This window comes from Liolophura sinensis, chromosome 1, assembly GCF_032854445.1.
Source record: "Liolophura sinensis isolate JHLJ2023 chromosome 1, CUHK_Ljap_v2, whole genome shotgun sequence".
Lineage (NCBI taxonomy): Eukaryota > Metazoa > Mollusca > Polyplacophora > Chitonida > Chitonidae > Liolophura > Liolophura sinensis.
In genome coordinates this window covers 73,517,735-73,543,811 of record NC_088295.1, presented here as the reverse complement: position 1 = coordinate 73,543,811, position 26,077 = coordinate 73,517,735, and the positions used below count along the sequence as shown (strand labels likewise).

Sequence of the window (26,077 nt, the reverse complement as noted above, 5' to 3'; positions counted from 1 at the left end):
TCCGGTGACGCCACGCTTGCGAGGCTCTTAGCTGTAAGAATGTAATAAGGGTGCATCAGACATTGGCGAATGTAATCGGGACCCATTGGATATAGGTGAATGTAGTGCGGATGCATTAGATATAGATGAATGTAGTGCGGATGCATTAGATATAGGTGAATGCAATACGGATGCATTAGATATGGATGAATATAATACGGACACATCTGATATAGGTCGATTATCAGCGTACGATCGCCGAACATTGTTGGCAACAACAGTAAAGCTGGAGTAAACAAAACAAAAGTTATCAAAAGCCCACCAACCAAAAAGAACACGCGAGACCGGGAAGACCTAAAACTTTGAATACACTTTGTCGTTTAATTTATCCGCCGTTTCTGTTAAAGAACATGAGAAGAGACACAACATGGAAATCTGCGTCCAAGAAAATGATTTCTTACGTTAGCAGTATCAAAGAAATTAGTGTTGATGTTGACCATTCTATGACTGATTTGACAATACCATTCATATATAAAGGGTGTCCCAGAAGTCGTTCACCATCCTGATTTTCATTTTTATCTGTGTTTCAGATTTAATACTGATTTAAAATTTTTTTCTTTCTTTCAGAGTTAATTATGGCTAATAAACTAACAGTACAAGAAAGAGTTGGATTGGTTTTTTATGTTTGAAAGAGATGGGGCAACACACCGCTCTGTAGTTCAAGCATTCAAGCATTCAAACTCAACCTGGATGGTGCGCGACTGTTTGACAATGTACTCAAGACATATTTTACTTATACGATAGTAGAAATTATGTGCGATAAGTCATGTTGAATAAAACCACCGAAATTTGGCAAAATACTAACACTTCTGACGTGCTATACGCGCACCATATTGGTGAAAGATAAACAAAACAGCTCCGTGAACACAATCGACGGCTTATTGTTATTGTGATGGCTAGCACAAACCTCCTGAACAAGGCCGGGTTTGGATCCGCATATTGTATGGGTCCATTTCATTTATTTATTTATTTATTTATTTATTTATTTATGTGATTGTTGCTTAACCATGAAACCAGAATATCCGGGATAAACTTCCAACCTTGAGAGAGTCAGTGACGAACTTTCCCGCAAGTGACGTACAGGTATACATTTATATACCGGACACCATACTGGTGGGAGACACGTGATCTTCAATGAACATTGGTCCGTTCACACGAACTCTCAAATGAACTGCCACACAATCGCTTATCGTGACTAAGGCCCCACAAGCAATGAGAACGATGGAGTCTCCAAATTCCCTGTGTGCGATGAGACTTGCATCTCGTTTTGTCGTGATATCATTCCATTACATCAAGACGTATTACAAAGTGAAGTCCGACGTCCACTTGCAGGATCTGTAATGGACTAGCGGAGAGAGGCAAAAAGCCCTTCCCCAAATATCACAGCGCTATAAGTGCAAATTGTCCGTCTCATTGTATAAAAGTCGGGAGAGTAATTAGCAGAACTGGAATCACTCACAATTATCCACATAATCATCGCATGTCATCCCTCTTCAGTATTGTTCGATGTAACTGTAAGGGTAATGTTAGGTTTCGCTTAGCTACTGATCTATTCAAGTTGCGCTTAATTAAAGCCTTGTCCATTCTGATAGGATACCACAGATCTGATATCAGTGCTCTATCTGTACGCGCTGCATAGAACGCGGCGAAAAAAAAACCCAATTTGATTGTCGCAGTTTTTCAAACGTTTACGCTCTCTGATGGCCTCACTGTACACAGAATTTCTCCAGGGGACTTCTGACATAAATACTAACTTAATTAACCACTCTCTACCATCCCATGCTTAACCGGAACAGGACGCTTAGGAAATGGATCTTGAACAATGTCAATGCAGTATCTAACAAATAATGAGTTCTCCTTCATGCGCGGATAATGATTACTCCCGGTAATATCCGGTTGTCTAGTCAATGGCCGTCAGCGCAGGTGCGTCTTTGGAGGTTGTTTTTTCTGTAGGTTAGTCTGGTGAAAGAATTGATGAACTTCCGTTTTTTCAAAGTATATATGTCCAAACTAAAAAGCTGTATACAATTATCTGATAGAATCATATTAAAACATAGTGTTACACTAATAACACAGCTCTCACCATTGGGTACACGGGCATTTGGCTTCCGCTAGTCAGGACTAAATCACCAAACCTCAGTTCATGGTTAATTTCACCGAGTTTGTCCTTGCCACCCATTATCACATATATTCATCACGGGTTTCACTGAGACTGATTTTGACATTTACCATCTACTTCAACATTTTTCAAAGGGTATTTATTACGCTTTGTCTATAATACTACATGCACCAAGTTATCTTCGATATTCAACATAATTTCCACATTGTGCGCTTGTCATTATTTTAGACCATAAAAAAGGCAATTGGACAAAAACAGTTTTGACCTAGTGACTGAGAAAATACTTTCGAAGCAATTCAAAGCCACTTCCAAAGCAATCAGATCAGATATCAGATCGTTTGTAAGCCGCTTTGCTACTGATCTTCTAGAAGAGTTATTTTGATCAATAACAAAGGAATGTGATGAGGCCATTGCTGTCTGAATTACAGAATGCCTCTGCTGGTATGTGTCCTAACCCAGCGCTACAGTCCATATATGCCTAGTATATACAGTCCATATATGCCTAGAATATACAGTCCATATATGCCTAGAATATACAGTCCATATATGTATAGTATATACAGTCCATATATGTCTAGAATATACAGTCCATATATGCCTAGAATATACAGTCCATATATGCCTAGAAGATACAGTCCATATATGTCTAGAATATACAGTCCATATATGCCTAGAATATACAGTCCATATATGCCTAGTATATACAGTCCATGTATGCCTAGAATATACAGTCCATATATACCTAGTATATACAGTCCATATATGCCTAGAATATACAGTCCATATATGCCTAGAATATACAGTCCATATATGCCTAGAAGATACAGTCCATATATGTCTAGAATATACAGTCCATATATGCCTAGAATATACAGTCCATATATGCCTAGTATATACAGTCCATGTATGCCTAGAATATACAGTCCATATATACCTAGTATATACAGTCCATATATGCCTAGAATATACAGTCCATATATGCCTAGAATATACAGTCCATATATGTCTAGTATATACAGTCCATATATGTCTAGAATATACAGTCCATATATGCCTAAAATATACAGTCCATATATGCCTAGAATATACAGTCCATATATGCCTAGAATATACAGTCCATATATGTCTAGTATATACAGTCCATATATGCCTAGAATATACAGTCCATATATGCCTAGAATATACAGTCCATATATGCCTAGAAGATACAGTCCATATATGCCTAGAAGATACAGTCCATATATGCCTGGAATATAAGTCCCTATATGCCTAGAATATACAGTTCATATATGCCTATTATATACAGTCCATATATGCCTAGAATATACAGTCCATATATGCCTAGAATATACAGTCCATATATGTCTAGAATATACAGTCCATATATGCCTAGAATATACAGTCCATATATGCCTAGAATATACAGTCCATATATGCCTAGTATATACAGTCCATATATGCCTAGAATATACAGTCCATATATGCCTAGAATATACAGTCCATATATGCCTAGAATATACAGTCCATATATGCCTAGAATATACAGTCCATATATGCCTAGTCTGAGGTGTAAGATGTTATCAGCAATTGTTGTTAGGTCTGTTTGTTTTTTTTTTGTTCTATTACAACGTTGGTTGGCTTTATGCTTGAAGGCATCTGTGCTCTTCTCGGAGAACATTTCCGGCCATTCCAGGTTATCTGATTGTTGCTTAACATCAAACTGAAGAATGAACACTTATATGATGGCGGCCACATGTATAGGTAGAGGAAAATCGGAGGGTCAGGCGTAAAAAAAAAACAACCGGGACAAGTTACTGACGAACTATCTATCCCACTTGTGATTTACAGTTACATGCATATACAGGCCTGGTATTGGCTAGCGCACAGTAAATTTCTAGGCTTCGTAACGGACGTTCACATACCACTCGTCAACGTAATGGGCGCTCCCAGTCAATAGTTGTAACGCCCATTTCGGCGACACCGTTCAGCACAAATCACCAAGAACTGAAGATAGTACAGTATATAAAGTGAGAAAGTACGGCGGAGTCCTGTGAAATGAAGAAGCCAACATGAACTTCCTCATACTGGATACAAGCTACCATTGTTCTTGACCCGTGTTGTATCAGTATGCCAACCGTGCACGATGCCTGTTAATAAGTTGTCACAAATCAGAAATATGTATCTGGGTTTCGCTTTTGTTAATATTGCTCAAAACTCAAACGTGGTGATTTTGTTTTACAGGTACATATACATCCGTTTTGATTGTCATACACTTTCTAGATGACAAACGAAATAAATGTTGGTCTTTTATGTTGGGTGTTGCGGTGAACAATTGTGAGCATCCCATTCATCGAGTCGTTCGGGCAAACAAATTTAAACAGTGTTTTTTAATTCACCAAGCAACTGTCCAGCATGCATTGAGACCTTTCTGAAGTCGCACTGAATTCACTTCACTTGGTTCAGGAACGCCATTCTGAGGAAAGCCTCCCGTATGGTCAACCAATCAAGAGCCATTCCACACAGGCAGAGCCAAAATCTAAGGAAAGGCAAACCTTGACCATGCACCTGCATGTCTTGCAGACGATGTACATCAAACAGAAGAAGAGATCAGTTTCATAATGTAGATGATCCCTTTTTTTACATGTGTTTCACATACATCTTGCCCAAGTACTTGCAGATGTTATCTTCTTCAAATATGCTCTTCAAACGTGGATGGAAAAAACAGAATCCAACACAACAGATTGGTCTTTCGAAGCAGTGTAACGAAGTACGGTTACAGAAAATCACAAGTGAAGAATACGACACATGGTATCTTAATATTTTTTTTCTGCAACTGGAACATTTTAAATAGAATTTCTTCTCCTCGACATTGGCTGGAAAACCTATCACTTTGGCATACTTCTTTTGCGGGGATTAAACTTCTATATAAAAACTAGAGCGTCCGCTTCGGGACCGGTAGATCCAGGATCAATCCTTGATCGAGTCACACCTAAGACTTTAAAAGAGGAAGTTGTAACTTCCTCGCTTGGCGTTCAGCATGAAGGGGATAGTGCAACGACTGGTTGACCCTTATCAGTATAATGGCTCGGGTGGGGCGGCTTACTTGCCTTCGGTAAGTGGTCTCAGTGAAGCAGCACTAAATAAAAGAGCGGTGGAAATTCGTCTTGCAACAAGGAGGCACATTACACATACATGCACCCTAAGGATTCCTTCGTCGTCATATGACTGAAAAATTGTTGAGTACGACGTTAAACCCCAAGCACTCACTCACTCACTCTAGATAAAAACTACATGCACGTTGTATATTATATCATTTATGCCTGCTGAAACACAATGAAGTGGATCGTTTTCGCTTTCGTTACTTTGCTACCGGTGTAAGTATTCTTTACTTCAAATACACGACTTGATGCTATATGGTGAGGCACCGTACAAGCGCAGATTCGCTGGAATATTGTCCATGTCCTCGCTGGATGAGGGTTGTGTGGTTCAGGAAACAAGCAATTATCCTTAAACTGTAAACCCACGGGACTATCCAATATCTGTGCAGGTCAGTAGGGTACAGGTTTAGTTATCAGGACATATAATAACACAAAGTACTTTATGTTCTGCTGATAGAACAATTGGCCAGAATCCAATTCAAGCTCATATCGAATTTTGTAGATTAACCGCTTTGTTCATGACGCCTTATACGCTATACGTGGTCTACGGCGTTCGAGTAGTTATTTGCATTCTCTTGCGTTTCCACTAATATGATGTACAATTCTTCCCGACACTCGCTATAGAAAGTGTGTCAGTAAGTTACCAAAGGTCGGTGGTTTACCTTGGACATCTAGGTTTCCTCCACCAGTATCAGTGACGGTCATCGTGCAAGTTTAAAATCATTGTGTATGGATATCAAACAACATTATTATTAGTGATCCCGTTCTTCCCGAATGTTAAAAGGGAAACTTTTACACCGTCCAACATAGAAGTCCCAAATTTTGCTCATATGTTCTGGCGGTGAATATCTCGGGACAAATTCTCCATATTTTTTCTATGTCACGTGGTTCGGCCGCCATATTGAATTTTATGTAAAACCTATAAAAATCTTCTTCTCAAGAACCACTGAAACGATTGTTTTCAAATTTGACATGCAGCTAGAAGTTCACGAGTTACAAAAAGTTTGCAAAAATGGTTGACTTCCGGTCAAAACTCTGGAAGCTCACCATTGGTGTGACGTCACAAAAAGTTCTGAAATGTCAATTGTTCTTAAGATTCTGGTGTATCTTGAGCTGCTGATTCCGAATCTGCTTTTATTTTTTGCATATCTGTGTAACTTTTTGAGATATAAGCAAAAAACTAAAAAAAAGTTACGTAATTTCAATGACCTGTAACTCGAGGACTATGGCAGCTAAAAATGTGCAACCTGCACCAAATTGTAGCCCAAGACATGCTCTTTCGAGCCATTGCCAACGGATTTAATTTAATTTAATTTAATTCTTTATTTGTTTACTGAGGATATCCCACAACCCATGGGTCACTAGGGGGTCTCCTCAAACTTATATACATCATACATTTATATAATCAAAACTTGATAGTGAAGAATAACATATTTACAATACACATAGGCGTCCAATACTGCACACACTCATATACTTCATTAAGTACCGATTATATAACAGATTTAAGAATGGGTTTCAGTCTTAGCACTTTGTACCTTAAAAGGAGCTTGTTTGAACTACTTGGTGAGTACGATGGATAAATCTTCGAGTATCTGTGTTTTGAGCAATGCGGAAGGAAAATAGATAAGTGAGCATTTGGAGAAATCGTTTTAGTAAACCTGTCGAACATGTGCTTCCTTTGAGCGGCATATGCGGGACATTCAATAAGAAAATGATAAGAATTTTCACATTTGTAATTACATTTATGACAAGACTGGTCATCTGAAAGGCCATGGGTAAATAAGTCTGCGTGGAGAGCGCTCAGTCCCATCCGCATCCTACAATGCAGTATCGAGGAAAATGTTACAAAAGAATCGTACAGTACGGAAATAGTAATGCTGTCAACAAAACTAGGTTTGAGATAGGATTTAAGCTTTTCTAGAGAGTCGTGACGAAAGTGGAGAGGTATTGAATTCCAATCTTTAATTGTTTGGGGAATAAATGACGACATGTACAGCTGGATACGACCTTTGGGAAGACGGATGTTGTGCTTATTTCGTAGATTGTATGTACTGACGACAGCTTCATTTCCGCATGGTAGTAATTTTTTCAAATAAGGAGGCGATAGCCCATTTATAATTTTATGGAAGAGAAGAATTCTGTGGGATCTAAGTCTCACATAAAGCGGTTCCCATCTTAGTTCGTTTAATAATTTACTATACGATATCCGACGTAGGCCCCCAGAACAGAGAAGAGCAGCTCTTCGCTGAATTGTTTCAAGTTTTTGAGACAACACTATACCTCAATTGTCAAACAGGATGTCACCATATTCGATGGTAGATCTTATTTGACTGAAGTATAGAGTTTTCAAACATGTTCGGGTAAGGCATTTCTTACATCGGTTGAGAATACTCAGTTTTTTGTTACATTTATTAACTAAGTTTCTAATGTGTTCGTCCCATTTCCCATTGTGTTGTAAAAAGATCCCAAGGTGTTTGTGGGACTGAACGCTCTTCACCTCCGTGCCATTAAGATACAGTTTGGGATAGGAAGGATTTCCCTTTAATGATACAAGTAAATAAACTGTCTTAAGAGCATTGAATGTGACACACCATTGATTTGCCCACGATGCTAACTTGTTAAGGTCACGGTTCAGTCTAGTTTCTGAGACTGGTAGTTCTTTAATTTCTTCTAACAAGGATGTGTCGTCAGCAAATATATTTATGTCACATTCAGTATTAGTATTTATATCATTTATGAAGATAAGAAACAACAAAGGACCAAGTACAGAGCCCTGGGGAACTCCTGAGTACGTAGGATTCGAGCTAGATTCTTTACCGTTGAGGCAAACAGAGATTGATCGATCAGATAAGTAATCATTTATCCACGCCAGTAACATTCCTCCAATACCCATCTGCCTCAACTTAAATAGTAAACCTGTGTGCCAAACCTTGTCAAAGGCTTTGCTCACATCCAAGAATACCAAACACATATCATTACCGTTGTCTAAACCTTTATAAATATTATGGACGATTTTAGTTAGTTGACAGATAGTTGAATCACCACTTTTGAATCCTGCATTGTGAGGAATAAGAATATTGTTTATCGTAAGATATTGATATAAATGTTTATGGACGACTTCTTCAAATTCTTTGGATATCGATGGTTGAAGACATACTGGTCTGTAGTTAGAAATACAATGTCGATCACCTTTTTTAAATACTGGGCAAACGCGGCACCTTTTCCACGCGGACGGAAAGACGCCGTTTTGTAATGAAGAGTTAAATAGTTTAGTAAGCGAGGGTACTATACTTCCTGCTGCACTCTGCAACATAACATTACTGATCCCATCCGGACCTGATGCCTTCCTTGTATTTAACGAACTGAGACACTGACCAACTTCCTTTTCAGTTATTTTTATACTGTTTAAACGAGTTGTAGTAACGAAGGGGAAGTCCGGCAAGTCGGGGACAGGAGATTTAAGGTCAGAATGGGATGCAAAGAATGCACAGAAAGCATTGGCCTTATCAATATCACTGGACACATTTTTACCATTTACAAGTAGTGCTGGTATTGGAGGTTTTGCTTTAGAACCCAACAGTGATTTCATTGAAGACCAGTAAGTCTTGGTATCTAGATTTGGGTCAGATAGTTTGGTCTTTAAACGTGTAGCATAGCGACGAATTGCCTCTCTTTTGGCTGTGTTGGCCTCCCTTCTGGCTATATAGAAGCGAAATTTATCTTTTTCATTTTTAGATCTTTTATACTTTTTAAAGCATCTATTTCGAATTCGTAACTTATATCGCACATCATTGGTCACCCAGGGCTGGTCGCGAGGTCTCACGGTAATTTCTTTATTTGGGATAGCTTCCTTACAGCATGACAGAAAAAGATTTGACCATGCATACACTTTGTCATTTATATCAGTGAAAACGTCACATATATCCCAGGGTGAGACAGACAGTAAGTTACGTAGACGGTCTATATCAGTACATTTAAGGTCCCATACATGTCTTTTAAAAGATTTAGGTTTATCATTGCACAGAACATCCAGTTTACAATAGATCGTGCAGTGGTCAAGATTAGCCATGGGACAAGCCACTCCGTAATCTATTACATATCTCATATTGTCAGTGATTATTAGATCTAATAAATAAGCACTATCTTCCGTATATCTTGTCGGCTCATTCAGTATTTGAAATAAATTTTTTCCAGCCAAAAGGTCGAAAAGTTTCATTTTTAATTCACTCTTATCATGGTATTTATTCCAGTCAGTGCAGCGATCGTTAAAATCACCAAATATTAGTAAAGCATGTGGGTTTTCTGATATAACAGAAGTGAGAGTAGAATCAAAGTTATAAATAAAAAGATTCCGTGATTCCGTTGATTGGTTAGGAGGGCGGTAACACACAGCAACTAATACACTTCTATTGAACAATTCAATTGTAATCCATAGCATTTCATTTTCATTTTCAAGATCTAATCTGCGTGTGATATTCAATGATGACTTACAATAAATGGCAACACCCCCACCATGCCTATCTCTGTCTTTCCTTATAATGTAGTACCCTTCTATATTAACTCTTTCATCTGGTATGGCAGAACTAAGCCAAGTTTCTGTTACACAAATAATATCGTAATCATGTTCTTTTACAAGTACGGTCGAGACTTCGTCTAACTTAGAATATGATGACATTTGATCATCAGACTGAGCCAGAAGGCTCCTAGCATTAAAATGACAACATCTTAAGTTATGCGAGCTTGGTTGTCCCGGATTTTTATGTATATTTCCGCATCGCAGCAGTAATGCGATATTGACAATTAAAACGTAATTCAAGTTGTTTAACATACAAAGAATACCTATAATAACACAAAATAGTAAAAAGTCAGTAGCATTACAAATCACTGTTAATTCATTCAGCAAGTTTATAAGTTTGATTAGGTGTACCCTACTTTTACAGCACACAAAGTTATACCAAGTCCCGATTGCCACACGATATTGACTCAGGTAATCCATGACGTAACAACATTTAAGAACGAAAGAAGCACATGTTCTAGCCTGGTTACCATCCTACTCACTTTATAACAGCTCGAATTTTTGTTTATTACGCATGTTGTTTTCGGTAAGATCACGTGTAACATAGTCCAGTACATACAAGTAAGAATTTCAAAATAAATCACAAAAAATATGAGGTGTAAAGGTGCGTACAATCAATAGTTTTCTCGCTAGAAGGGTTTAAATGACAACACCGTTTTTTGTTCAGAAAAAGATGGGAATCCTATTGCTTTAACATGGAGTTAGATGGGGACTGGACTGGGTTTATAGTATTTGACCTGATGCTTTCGGCTACACTGTCCGTAATCTCCCGAAACGGTTGTAGGATGACATTCAGCTATACAGTAGTCTATTAGATGGCGTAGAATTCAGTGAAAGGTTACATTCACTGACCTGGAGCTCGCCCCTGTCGCTTGCGATGTCCTCAAAGTCGCAAGGTTGTAAGCCACCAAAAAGCGGTATCCCGTGATCTTATAGTAATTCTGAATTCATATCACCTCATTATGTCTGAATAATAAAGACCATTACATAGCAAATAACACAAATGTAACCCTCTCGGAGAGCATCATAACTTCACCAACTGCCATTTTCGAATCACGTGGCTCCGTTTCTACGGTGAAGTCGACTGCACTTTCCAACATTAAAATACTCAAACTTTTTAACAATAGTTAGTTATAGTTCCTTTCTGTACATTATTAATTAGATGATGCATAGCTCATTGGTTTCAAGCAAATCAGAGTTTATTTTTTCCGGACGATGCCGACTGCGGCCGACTCAGCTTGCTGCGGAAGTAACACGCACATTAATGTTAATTGTGACGCCGTGGTCTTTAGTATTCGCGAATAACTAGGTGAAGTAAGAATCCCTGAAGGTTTACAGGAAACACGTTTATGTAGCGCACAGCTTTGACATATTGACGACAGCACACGCGAAGGGTCGAGTTCCTGGTTAATAAATCGAAGAATATAAATCTGTATTTGTGAAAGCTACGCTGGGAAGAATGGAACAGATCGAAGATTTAGTCAATTATCTCAACGTGTTTAAGGCCTGGTATGAGAACTGTTTATGTCTCAAGGATCTTTAGCGTGTTTTTACACCAGCAAACTCTGAATATGGACTGTTGCTCGGCTTAATGAAATTGTGGTCACGTGATAAATGAGGATCGCGTTTTCACCACAGAGCCTGCTGTATGCGCCGCTGTCACTACAACTGCAATGGTTGAATACGCCAGATTAGACCATATAAGGATAATTTACATGGTCGGAATTGGAACTATCCCTCTTGTCGTACAGTATATCGTATGTCGCACAGATGACGCATATCACTGGCTATGTGTAACCATTTGCCGACTATGACTGTCTTACGCTGCATGGAGAAGTTCTTTCTTATTTTGTATTTTAAGTAGGTTTTTTACCATATAAATATATTTTGGGCACCACCAGAAATGGCGGTCAAGGTGTCAAAAATGCGTACGGACGTCACGTTTTATCACTCATGGTTATCAGGAATGGTTTTATATATCTGATAAACTTATGCCGTTAGAAATAGGTGGCATGTTTTCACATCACGTCTGGTATTTATTCCACAAATTACCGCTGAAGATATTTCATAATAAGACAGTACGGTAGTTTGATTTATTAACCATTTATAAGGTTGTGCTGCTGACAATGGGGATATGAATACAGTATGTGGTTGGCTAGGAAAAAATTTCGCGACTACCAACCTTCAGATGTAGTTGGCTCAGTTGTAAGTTCGCGATTCCCAACCTTTAAAAGTAGCTGGCTCAGTTATAAGTTCGCGACACCCAACCTTCAAATGTAGTTGGCTCAGATGCAAGTTCGCGACTCCCAGTCTTAATATGTAGTTGGCTCAGATGCAAGTTCACGACTAACAGCCTTCAAAGTTAGTTGTCTCAGATACAAGTTCACGACTCCCAACCTGAATATGTGGTTGGCTCAGATCCTAACCTTAATATATATTTGGCTTAAATGTAAGTTCAGGACTCCCAACTCTAATATGCAGTTGGCTCAGATGCAAGTTCACGACTCCTAACCTTATTAAGTGGTTGGCTCAGATGCAAGTTCGCGACTCCCAGCTTTAAAATGTAGTTGTCTCAGATGCAAGTTCGCCACTCCCAACTTGAATATGTAGTTGGCTCAGCTGTAAGTTCGCGACTCCCAACCTCTGTCACATACGGGGTTAATTTCTAGTTTTACCCTCTCTTATATTAACGACATTTTAGTGGCCGTAAGAGAACATTTGCGTTCCTCGATACTGTATTGCACATCCTAACGTTGTAGTAAGGTTAACGAAGATCTCGAGACTTCAAACCAATATGGTGTGACACGGTGGGAATGTTCACCAGTAACTTGCCAAAGATCTATGGTTTACGGATTTACACATATAAAAATGACTACAATCAAATAAATCCGTGATAAGGTCTGACCGTGTGTTCCACCGCCCAGTTTCTTCACACCTGATTGCTGACCTCCGTCCTGTAAGTGAAATATTCTTGAGTACGGCGTAAAACATCAATCAAACTAACAAATAAATGAACAAATATAAACAAATTGATACAGAGTTACTTTATCTTTATGCCAAATCATTTTCAGAGTCTACGGAGACAACCACATATTTCGTAACGCTGACTTGGACGGTGACGACCAAATAACAGAAACCGAGTTTGACGGTATCTTCAATCATTGGGATACAAATGGTACACATGGTCTTCTTTTATATCATGTTTTGGAATATCAAAAGATGGCTGCTTACTGAAATATTCTTTCAAAAGAAACAACGAATTCAACGTCCTGTTTAATCTGGTATTCACAAATACGATAGCAGACAATTGTTTGGACGCTGTGTTGAAGAGACTCTTTTTAAATGGAGACAGAAAAAAAACGTTTTATGAGACATTGTAAATCTTTTCTATTTTACAAATTTTATCTTCTTCATAGCATCCTTATGTATTTCTTAAAGCCGCCTTGGTTTCATTATAGTACGTTAGGGTGCCTCCGTAAAACGTTCTGTAAAATACCTTAAGTACTGCGCACCAAACATCATGACAGTATGTTGGATAAATGTAAATGTGCGTTCTCGTCATGACAAACAAAGGCTAATACGTGGAGGGTGCCTCCGTAAGACGTTCGTACTTAAGTACTGCGCACCAAACATCATGACAGTATGTTGGATAAATGTAAATGTACGTTCTCGTCATGACAAACAAAGGCTAATACGTGGAGGGTGCCTCTGTAAGACGTTCGTACTTAAGTACTGCGCACCAAACATCATGACAGTATGTTGGATAAATGTAAATGTACGTTCTCGTCATGACAAACAAAGGCAGTCATATATATGTTCCAAAAGGAGGTGGAGCTGTGATCTCTCCCAGACAAATGTGCTCTAGTTTTTGCCCCTCAAGCAAGCTAGATCATATGAACCAATGTTATGGACAAATAAAAAGAACCTAAAAAGAACACAAAGGCTGTGTATTGTAACTATTACAAGCCACTACACCTCAAAAGATTCCTAACAAATGTCCTGGCCCCGGGATCACGAAGCGATCTTAGACTTATGTCAAAATTTTAATCATTAAATTTAGTGTGTTTCTGTTCGTTATTTTAGCCGAAATATGTTGTATAATGTTGTCAAGCAATATTTTGACCTTGTTACATCAGAAATAACATTTTTGAAGTGGTTTGAAATGTTGAGTTACCGGTTAGTCTAAGATCGCTTCGTGATCCCGTGCTGCTGAGTCAGTGAAGATTGAACTCGAAGACGTGATCTCAATGGTGTATTTAACGGTAGATTTTGTACGTAATCTTTGAGGGCAGCAAAACCTAACCATCGGCATATTGTCTGTTAAGGTGATAAAAAGGTAGACCTGTACGAATTTACCACGGGCTGGGGTCGTGATGACTGGGCTGACGAGGCTGATGAAGACAAGGACCCCAGAGTCATCTTCCATCTGTTCGATGTGAATGATGCCGGTTTTATTCAGGACGTGCCTGATCTCAGGCATCTCTTCAACACCTTCGACAGTAACGATGTGTACTGATTTCTTATACAGATTTTATAATATGAAGAGCTTCGAGTGGCTCAGTCGGTTAGCACGCTAGCGCAGCGTAATGACCCAGAAGCCTCTCACCAATGCGGTCGCTGTGAGCTCAAGTCCTCTCCGGCCGTAAGTGGGAAGGTCTGCCAGCAATCTGCGGATGGTCGTGGGTTACCCCCGGGCTGTGCCCGGTTGCCTCCCACCATAATGACGGCCGCCGTCGTATAAGTGAAATATTCTTGAGTACGGTGTAAAACACCAATCAAATAAATAAATAAATAAATAAATAAAACACCAGGGATAACCATAGCGGAAAAAAAGCTCATGGGAGATTGGTATATCCCATATACAGGAATATTTTGACGTTTGACAGAGAAGGACGCCTTTGTTGGTAATGTTATAGAAGTGTAACAGGGGCAGCTTTCCAGTTCTTATACTAGCAGTAGCTGATGGGAATTTCACTTTAGCTCAGTTGGTAGAGCGCTGGACTTCGTTTGCAGAGACTTCGTAGTGAAATCCATACACCATTACACTGGTGCCGTGACCTAACAGGTCCCAAGAAGTGTGTTGTTATAGGCCTGTGAACGTGGATGTGTCTTGGGAGTGGGGAAGGATTTAAGTGGGGAGGAGTGTAACGGGAGCAGCTTTCCAGTGTATATACTAGCAGCAGCTAGTAGAAATTTCTCTTTAGCTCAGTTGGTAGATCGATGGGCTGAGTTTGTAGAGACCCGAGTTCCAATCCTAGTGTCACCCACTGAGTGAACCATTTCGCAAATATGACATCACACACTATTATATTCAATGCACATATTTCTATAATTGTAATAAATCACAAAGATTAAAAAATAATATGTTTCGTGTTTGTAGTTTTAATATTTTTCTTTCACTTAACTGCGTAGCCTTGACATTGCGGCTTTTAAATGGTGCATAAACCTTAGAGTTTGACAATGATTGGCATTTTTCATTGATTGTAGAACACCATGGTTACATGTAATTGCTGTGTTTCAGGGCATGCTCGTGTCACCAGTGAAGAATGGAATACCGCCTGGGATGCCTTGTTTGATGACCAGAGCCAGCCGTCTTCGTCGCCAGAAACCATAAGAACATAAAACAGTCAATTCATGTTTCTTCCTGTATTGAATGTGTTCCCAATAAACAAAAAAATGATTCCAAATCCAAATATTGCGATCGGTGGATAATGAAACATTTTCAAGACAACGTATAACTTGAAGAATCCATAGTATAAAAACTTTACACGAAAAGAGGACTAACGCTGACATTTTCTTTTGGGATTGTAATAACCTTCTACTTGAAACATCATCATCAAATCCATTACAGAACACAAGCAAAATAATGGTCACTGTACCCAACCTCAATTTCCAAAGTCCGTGCGAGAGTTTAAAGAATACGTGGGAGTCTTTTCTAATGAAAATGTAAATTATTTATTTATTTATTTCACTGGTGTTTTTACGTCGTATACGACGGCAGCCAGCAGGTTGCTGCCAGACCTTCCCACGTATGGTCGGCGGGGAAAGCCAGCATGAGCGACCGCATTGGTGAGAGGCTCCTGGGTCATTACGCTGCGCTAGCGCGCTAACCAACTGAGCCACGGAGGCCCCACAAAAATATATAGCAAATTAGGGGCAAGCTTTTTTTTACGCCTGTTACATTTTCATTGAATTCATACAGTGATATTATTCTGCCGTTTATAGAGATCAATTGGATCCGGATTTTGTCCATCATTTGCACACTCGAATGTATACTCAATGACCAGGAGAGCTTTTGATCAAAAAAATGAAAAATCACTTGTGAACAAAGCGACACCTGGTTACTAACAGTTTAAACTCCATCACGCCCTTGTCCTTCGTGGTAACGGGGTCGACTTATCAATGCGGTTTAGCCTACTTTCTCGATATAAAACGCACGAATGTTGGACGTGCATCTAACAAGGCCTGCTAGAACACAATGAACGGGGTCATTTTTGTTTTCGCTGCTTTGCTTGCGGTGTAAGTATATTTTACTAAAAATACCGGCCTTCTGAAAGGTTATCAAAGTCAGTTTACAGTCCAGATAGTACAATTCGTCTTGTTTTCCATGGAAATAGTGAATTCCAAACTGTAATGGTATTAACAAGATTGACCTAATACAAAGACGTTTGTGTCATGATTGGAGCACAAGTGTGATTTTAATTTTTAAAAACAGTTCGCAAGAAGCAGTGAAAATTACTATATTAGCCTCGTAACATCAGTAACAATAGATATTGGGAGTCATTTCTGTTGCCTTTCGTAACACAGCAGAACAAAAGTGGCTGGAGGGTCCTCCGTGCCCATCTCACCAATGCGGGTGAGTTCAAGTCCATTTCATGCTGGCTTCCTCTCCGGGCATACCTGAGAAGGTCTGCCAACAACCTGCGGGTGGCCGTGGGTTTCCTCCTGGAAATCACTTTGGATTATCTGTTTCATATATCTAGTGACAGAAGTACTCTTTCTAACATTGGTTGACTTGTTTGCTCATACTTTCATTAATGTCATGTTTTGTTTCAATTACTTTTATTTGGCGTCCATGAACGAAGATGTAAAGGGGAGATTATGCCGGGAGCACAGATTAAAACGTTTGTGAAATCTTTCAGCAAAGAAAAGCCCGCGTTAGGTGCAATTTGGTATTGAATTAATTACAAAACAAAGTAGCAGTTATGTCCAATATGGACACCAAAAAACTTTGTGCCAATGTTTAGCGTGTCAGGTGTCGCGAGTCACAGGCTAGTCAATCAGTGACCTACAGGTGTGCCTATCTAGGTGGACAGATAAGATTCTGATACGTCATGAAGAGGGATGTGAACGCTTAGATAAGATCGAAGCTGTTTGCTGTATCAGTAAGACAAATACTGAATGCCCTACTTGTTTGCATTTGACCGTCTTCGATACAGTTAGACTATTCTTGTTGATGTCCTCTATAACGCACGTGTAGGATAAACGCAAATATCGAATGTGCTTACCAGAATTATTGGAAAAGTGTAGAAAGAAACCATTCACCTGAGAAAGTGTTCATAAGAGTTCACAAAGTTGTTGAGTAGAGCATTTAGAAACCAAAATTTTTTTTCCTTTGGTAATGTTAAACGACAGTTTAACATTACAGATGTTTAAGATTACAGAGCAAATGTTCACTAAAAGGTTACAGCTGAGCTAGTGTCCCCCGCAGATACTTTTACTGAAGAGAAACCGTTCACCGTGGCGAACATGTTTACCACCCCAAACAAATATCTCAAATCAGATAAAAGCTGTCAAATTCCGCGTCTTGGGAAGTTCTGGGATCATGCAATACGTCAGTGGGTTATTGTTGACGGATCTGGGCTCTCTAATGCTACAGGTAACTCCAATAAGCCATGTCGGCGTTTCAGGAGTCGCGTGAGTTCGCGAAGAATTAGACGAGATACAGTGGAGGCTCTCGCAAACTAACGAAGCGTGATTGTACAAGATGTATATTCACTCTAACGGCTACCACAAAATCCCGAGTTTTACCTGCGTTAGTTTGCGAGAGCCCCCACCTTGTCTCGTCTATACCTGCGTGAACTTGCGAGACTCTTGAAATGCCGACTAGGCTTATCAGTTTTGACAAAAACAGTCAAAACGGGATGTAGCCAACGCGAGCTATTGTCAGGGTGATTCAAAATGAAGGAAGTGTGTGTGACATCACTTTAAACATATGCTTCTCTTTTTTAATTTCATTTTTTTAAATTAACGTTGACTTTATTATTGGTTATGTGAAACACCCAGTTTTCGAGAGCTGCAAACAATATGTGTTTTTTTTTTCAATAATACTGGCGAAACCATTCTATTACACATTACTTTAAGACAGTTGGTTCTTAACTGGAAGAGCTGATCGTGTACGAGTGGTTAACGTTTGTATGTTAATCGGGTTTGTTCCCCGGACTCTGGGGTCTCGGCTGCTAAATTCATTCGACGGCGCCATTTGTGCGGTCCTACATTCGTTCAATTGACATTCAACCATATGATGTCACACGTGAAAAAGTTTGCTAGTACCACAATCCATAAATCTACTTCATCATACACGTATGTGTCAAATCCCTGCTATACTTTTCTTATTACACATTATTTGTCTTTAACACTTGTTATGCGTTTTTAATTTTTTTTTCACATCTTTAACTCTCATTATAACTTTCATCGTAATCTTACTTGTTCTAAGCGCATTTTTTCTTGACATTCGGTATAATTTTCAATATTCAAGATCTCTAAAAACAGACAAAAATCATGACACTGAATTACAAAGTTTTAATTTTGTCATGTCTAAATAGCGAAAATATTAATCCGATTCCTACTAAAGGGTGAAATCAGAAGACGCAATGTCATTACACACTCTTGATCTATCGACTACTTCTGTCGATAAACTGCACCCCATTTCGAACAGTTAGACTTTCATATCTTCATGTATATTCCTCAATATCAGTCATCTGGAAGTCCTCACTGGATTAATACGATCATCAAAAAATTACCAAAAATATAAATGAAAAAAGCACAGTACTGTGGTATATTTTCCCTATTTTAATGCTTTACTATAATCTTGACTAAGAGGACGTGCGGCCGCATCAATTAGATCTCCTGACCGATTTCCGTAACATATATTAAAGGTTATGTGGGTGTTTCATTCCACTGGCATTGAAGCGATTACATCTGTTTGGTTTTCGATTTAAAATAGAAAGCATAAAACAAATTGTCGATTGACAAAGATGTGGTACTTTCAATACACAGGGATCTGTATTGTATGTTATAGGATGCTTCTTCATGCTCTGGTCACGTGGATTGAGAACTAATGTCGATTGGTTAACATAAGGGCAACAGAAAATCCTGAGTTAAACATTCTCTCTTATTCACATTAATTGTATATTTTTACGTACCGATGTGTTTCAGTGTCTTCTGTGACAACCATTTGTTCCGGAACGCTGATGTAGATGGAGACGATCACCTAACAGAGACGGAGTTCGATGCCATCTTTGATCATTGGGATACTACCGGTATAGCTATTTTATTACGTCTTACTACATCTTAAAAATCAGATTATCTCTAAATGATAATGTTTTGGCGCTCATAAATTTTGGAAGCTGTTGAGGTGGCGTAAAGCAAAATATAACACATATGTGTTGCTCATTGCATTAAGTTCCTTAAAACAGTATGTTCCAAAAAGAAAATGTGGGAAATGCAACAATTTTCTGTTAGTTAGGCACACAAATTTTGCATTTTGAATTTCCCATTGTCCAGTGAAATTATCTTGTACCGCCCATGAAATATTCGCTACCACGTTTATTAAATTTTATTTTTTATTTGGAGTTTAATGTCGCCTTCAACGTTTTTTGTGGACGAGTAGGCATCAGCATAATAAGAATGGTGAATTGATATCCATTTGAGGTGGTTTTGTAAAGTAATTAAATCGGGAAAGAAAAGTCACAAAGTCGTCAAATTTGAAACATTATCATTACACGTCATGTTCATGATGTGGCGGAAATACTGCCAAGTCATCATAAAGCCATATTCATCCATTCCTTACACGTCATGTTCATGATGTGGCGGAAATATTGCCAAGGCACCGTAAAGCCATATCCATCCATTCATTACACGTCATGTTCATAATGTGGCGGAAATATTGCCAAGGCACCGTAAAGCCATATTTATCCATTCATTACACGTCATGTTCATGATGTGGCGGAAATATTGGCAAGGCATCGTAAAGCCATATTCATCCATTCATTACACGTCATGTTCATGATGTGGCGGAAATATTGGCAAGGCATCGTAAAGCCATATTCATCCATTCATTACACGTCATGTTCGTGATGTGGCGGAAATACTGCCAAGTCATCATAAAGCCATATTCATCCATTCCTTACACGTCATGTTCATGATGTGGCGGAAATATTGCCAAGGCATCGTTAAAGCCATATCCATCCATTCATTACACGCCATGTTCATGATGTGGCGGAAATATTACCAAGGCATCGTAAAGCCATATTCATCCATTCATTACACGTCATGTTCATGATGTGGCGGACATATTGCCAAGGCATCGTAAAGCCATATTCATCCATTCATTACACGTCATGTTCATGATGTGGTGGAAATATTGCCAAGGCACCGTAAAGCCATATCCATCCATTCATTACACGCCATGTTCATGATGTGGCGGAAATATTGCCCCGGCATCGTAAAGCCATATTCATCCATTCATTACACGTCATGTTCATGATGTGGCGGACATATTGCCAAGGCACCGTAAAGCCATACTCATCCATTCATTACACGTCATGTTCATGATGTGGTGGAAATATTGCCCCGGCATCGTAAAGCCATGCTCATTCATTTATTACACGTCACTCCGTCATGTGTTAATATCTGACATTTTAACATATCATGTATAAAACTACCCAGATCACAAATCCCAAAGTACTAAATTAATGCTGATCGTTTCCATGAAATAAGAATACAACACATCCACAACAAATGAAACTATAGGGTAAACTGCGCACTATGCATTCTCCTGTCCTCCTGTCCAGTCAAATATTATTTTCATTGTATACTCGTATACCATGCATTTCGCAAGGGTTTCCTTTCCATACCTAAATTACATTCATGAGTAATGCTGTTTAATTTAAGAGGATAAAGTTATTTAAACCAAATGTTACAATCGTATACTATGCATTCTCCCATGTCTTCCCGTCCAGTAAAATTTGACAGTCAAGAGTAATGTCATTATTATTCACGTGATTAATTTCTATACAAGAAAAGTTTTACACCAGTATACCATTCTTTCTACGACGGAATTTCGGTAGAGTCAAAACTGACTTTCGATACATATATTGTGTGATAAGGTGATCAGAAGGTAGACCAGTATGAATTCACCACGGGCTGGGATCGTGATGACTGGGATGATAACACGGATGGTGACAAAGACCCCAGAATAGTCTTCCATCTGTTCGATGTGAATGATGACGGTTTTATTCAGGACGTGCCTGACCTCAGACATCTCTTCAACACCTTCGACAACAATGGTATGTGTGCTTATTTGGACAAATCTCGGAGTCAGTTCCTCATTTGAAGTCAAGTGTATTCTATCCTCTTTTTCAAGGGCGAACATTCGTGACTCCCACTTTGTAAAATATGTAGTTTAAATTTGAAACTCATGGACACGCAATATGGCAACCAATCTTCTGTAAAACTGTTTGCCTTTAACTCACTGTCCCCAGGATCACGAAGCTATCTTAGGCTTAAGTTGAACTTAACTTATTACATTATTTTTAACGTAGATTTGCTTGTCATAGTTAATATTTAGTTTGTCATAAACTACCATGTATATCTTTAGTATTAAAATAATACTTCTTAAGGTTTGTTACCATTTAAACTTAGCAAAATGTTTTGTAAATAAAGACTAACTGCGGCTTAAGTGATAGCTTCGTGGTCCAGATGCCTTGTCTAGAAGCACAAATATAAGTTGGAACAATTCTAGCACGTGACATATTATTATGAAGCAATAAATATTCAGATTCCAGTTTGCTTATTTTTTATCACTGGCGTTTAACGAAGAACTTAAGATTTTTTCACCTGATGTCAATAACAGCGGCCAGGTTTATTGGTTGAAAATTCATAGTAAACGGAGTAAGCTACCACGTACGTTAGTACTATCCACCTGAACCACAGAGGAATCAGCCAGAGCTGGTTTCGAACTCTGGCTTATTTGCCAGGAGTCAGTCGGTATTTCTGAATACAGAGCTTTGGGCGAATGAGCCTGAGAACATACTGCAAAAAGAGACGAAGTACTTCGGATGTACTGAATTTAAATATTAAAAATTGCACTAAGTGAAAAAAAAAATAATACCAATTTTAGTCACTTACTGACACCGTTTTTTAAAATGTTTCTTTCAGGAGATCAGCAAATAAGTAAAACTGAGTTCCGACAATCTTGGGATGGCCTGTTTGATGACTGAAACCGTTTGTAGGCCTACACTGTACAAAGACAGCCAAGCCACTACCTTGATCACCATGACAGCACAGTGATTTCATGTCCTGCATTGATTGTATATGAATTAAAGATCCAGTAGAAATACTCTGAAAAACGAAGACATCACAATATTTTTTTTCACTAAGGTCTGAAAAGCCTTGGTAAGCATTCCAATGTGTTAGAGTTTTCTATGTCATTAATTCCACCTCAGAACACGTGTGATTCGGCCAGTCTTGTAATAGGTCATGTTTAACAGGCATTTAAAGAGCCATATATGTAACTTTACGTGCGACCTGTTGCAAGCTTTGTCAAGGTCGAGTCCTAAATTTAATCGGAAAGATGATTCCAACTAAAACACATCGGGATCAAGAATTCAGAGGTTATGTTATATAGAGCCTATAGAAAGGTTTAGTACCGAATGAGTTCATTGATGTTAAATTGTTAATTCAGGCAAATTGAAACTGGGGTTAGGGTTGGCACAGACTGAGGTTTTCAGTGTGAGTTTGTCCCAAAATGAGGTCATCAGTGTGAGGTTTGTCACATACTGAGGTCATCAGTATGAGGTTTGGCACACACTGAGGTCATCAGTATGAGGTTTGTCACACACTGAGGTCATCAGTATGAGGTTTGTCACACACTGAGGTCATCAGTATGAGGTTTGTCACACACTGAGGTCATCAGTGTCAGGTTTGTCACACACTGAGGTCATCAGTATGAGGTTTATCACACACTGAGGTCATCAGTATGAGGTTTGTCACACACTGAGGTCATCAGTGTGAGGTTTGTCACACACTGAGGTCATCAGTATGAGGTTTGTCACACACTGAGGTCATCAGTGTGAGGTTTGTCACACACTGAGGTCATTAGTGTGAGGTTTGTCACAGATTGGGGTCATCGTTGTATGGTTTGTCACAGATTGAGGTTATCAGTGTGAGTTTGTCACACACTGAGGTCAAAAGTGTAAAGTTTGTCACAGATCTAGATCATCGTTGTAAGATTTGTCACACACTGAGGTTATCAGTGTGAGTGTCACAGACTGAGGTCATCAGTATGAAGTTTGTCACAGATTTAGGTCATCGTTGTAAGATTTGTCACACACTGAGGTTATCAGTGTGAGGTTTGTCACAGACTGGGTTCATCGTTTTAAGGTTTGTCACAGATTGAGGTTATCAGTGTGAGGTTTGTCACAGACTGGGGTCATCGTTTTAAGGTTTGTCACAGATTGAGGTTATCAGTGTGAGGTTTGTCACAGACTGAGGTCATCACTGTGAGGTTTGCCACAGACTGAGGTCATCACTGTGAGGTTTGTCACACACTGAGGTCATTAGTATGAGGTTTGTCACAGATTTAGGTCATCGTTGTAAGATTTGTCACAGACTGAGGTCTTCCGTGTCAGGTTTCTCACAGACTGAGGTCATCAATGTAAGGTTTGTCACAGACTGAGGTCATCAATGTAAGGTTTGTCATCAGTATATGTCTCATCTCAAATTGGAATCATTGACATTAGTATTAGGTTTGTCATCAGTATGTGGTTCGTTTTAAATTGGGATCATTGACATACTTTCAGGTTTGTCACAGGCTGAGGTCATCAGTGTCCTGGCCATCAGTGTCAGGTTTGTCACAGACTGAGGTCATCAGTGTCAGGTTTGTCACAGACTGAGGTCATCACTGTGAGGTTTCTCACAAACTGAGGTTATTAGTATACAGTTTGTCTCAGCTTGGGATCATGTATTTATTTGATACTCAAAAACCAAATGGCTAACATTATAGTGGGCGGAAATAATGGCCATCTGCAGTTTGGTGGCAGGCCTTCCCACATACGGCCGGATGATTCTGCTGGGTTTCCGTTCACCATAATGCTGACCGCCGTCGAATAAGTGAAATATTCTTGAGTACGGCGTAAAACACCAATCAAATAAACAAAATAAATAACATAAGGCCGGAAAGGAAGTAAGCATGAACTGGACTCACAGGGACAGCATTGGTGAGATGTTCCTGGGTCAAGGTTGAATCATCAATGTCAACTTTCTCACACAGTGAGGTTATGAGTGTACGGTTCGTCATAGACTGGGATTACGAGTGTTAGGTTTATCACAGTCAGGTTCTCAGTGTACGGTTCGTCATAGACTGGGATCACGAGTGTCAGGTTTATTACACAGTCAGTGTATCAGTGTACGCTTCCTCATAGACTGGGATCGCGAGTGTCAGGTTTATCACACAGTCAGGTTCTCAGTGTACGGTTCGTCATAGATTGGGATCACGAGTGTCAGGTTTATCATACAGTCAGGTTCTCAGTGTACGGTTCGTCATAGATTGGGATCATCAGTGTCAAATTTGTCCAACTGATAATGAAGTTATCAGTATATATAGGGTCTCACCAACCCACCAGTTGTAAAAAATGGACTGACCAGACTAAATAGCATTCCACCATAGTTTTCAGAGGGTGAAAACCTTTCCTCATTGTTGCTTTATTTATTCAAAAAACGTGTGTGAAGTCTGACTCTGAAAAACGTAAAACATTTCATACTGCTGAAAGCCAAGTGGCACTCGAGAATTTTTCACTAATACCACAGTTGTCTAGTGCCAGACACTGAAGCACACTCCAATAAAGTCTGTAACAGACCCTTTCCACATAAACATTGACATCTGAACTCTGAGTGAGTACTTGGGGTTTAACGTCGAACTTTTTACGTACCAACGGTGTTGCACTTTTCTCTATGATATCGGATGACTATCATCAGATTAGACCACAGCACACGACAGATGAAGTTTTGCCAAACTGCGCAGGAGTTATTTCATATGCCGAACTTGTCTTTTCAATGATGTGATCTGCTAGGCCATACTGTCAAAGCTTCCAATTAATGACCATGGTCTCCAGAGGTAGTAACATACAATGAATCTTGATAAATGTGTGGAAGAAAGAAGGTGCTGCAACAACTAAAAATAATTTACTAGAGGCATCTCTTTCCCACAATCTTTTCTTTTGAGATCCAGACCCTGAGTCACATTTTAAATCAGTAAGCTTTTCCAGCTTAACAGCATTAGCACAACAAGCCAGGCACCATCAGGCATACTGGAAAGGTGAGAGGCTTCTGTGTCATAGCGTCGTCCAGGACGCCAAAGTGCTCCAGACACCAAAGACACCGACAAGACACAATACGCAATTACATTATACGGACACTGGGCCAAACAGTCACATTTCCTTTCTCTAACGTCTCAGTTCTAAGCACCAAGTGAGGCAGTAACAAGTAGCGTTTTTAATATCTTTGGTATGACTAGACTCTGATTTGATCTCATGTCTCTTGCCTAGGAGGCGGAACTCCAACCACCGAAGCGGTCTGATCTAGTAGTCGGGTACCTTTTCCCACAAACCAAGCATTTCACCCTTGTATTTATTTATTTATTTCATTGGTGTTTTACGCCGTACTCAAAAATATTTTACTTATACGATGGCCACCAGCATTATGGTGGGTGGAAACCGGGCAGAGCCCAGGGAAAACCCACAACTATCCGCAGGTTTCTGCAAGACCTTCCTACGTACAGCCAGAGGGGAAACCAGCATGAACAGGACTTGAACTCACAGCAACTGCATTGGTGAGAGGCTCTTGGGTCATTACACTGCACTAGCACACTAACCAACTAAGCCATGGAGGCCCCCTTCAACC

General features: G+C 39.3%; 1 protein-coding gene across 1 annotated transcript; it reads left to right on the top strand.

The window, feature by feature from the left end:
* The first annotated feature begins 16,337 nt into the window (after window positions 1-16,337).
* LOC135466210 (insoluble matrix shell protein 5-like) lies at window positions 16,338-22,519 on the top strand. Its single transcript, XM_064743616.1, has 4 exons — window positions 16,338-16,414; window positions 19,334-19,437; window positions 21,286-21,465; window positions 22,337-22,519. Exons 1-4 carry the CDS (start codon window positions 16,374-16,376, stop codon window positions 22,396-22,398), a joined length of 387 nt encoding a protein of 128 aa, XP_064599686.1. The 5' UTR covers window positions 16,338-16,373; the 3' UTR covers window positions 22,399-22,519.
* Window positions 22,520-26,077: the final 3,558 nt, after the last annotated feature.

Excerpts from the sequence above, each read along its gene's own strand:
- LOC135466210 (XM_064743616.1), top strand. The coding sequence starts at position 16,374 with ATGAACGGGGTCATTTTTGTTTTCGCTGCTTTGCTTGCGGT. Across the intron at positions 16,415-19,333 it reads TTCGCTGCTTTGCTTGCGGT|TGTCTTCTGTGACAACCATT; the intron begins GTAAGTATATTT and ends GATGTGTTTCAG. Across the intron at positions 19,438-21,285 it reads TGATCATTGGGATACTACCG|GTGATCAGAAGGTAGACCAG; the intron begins GTATAGCTATTT and ends TTGTGTGATAAG.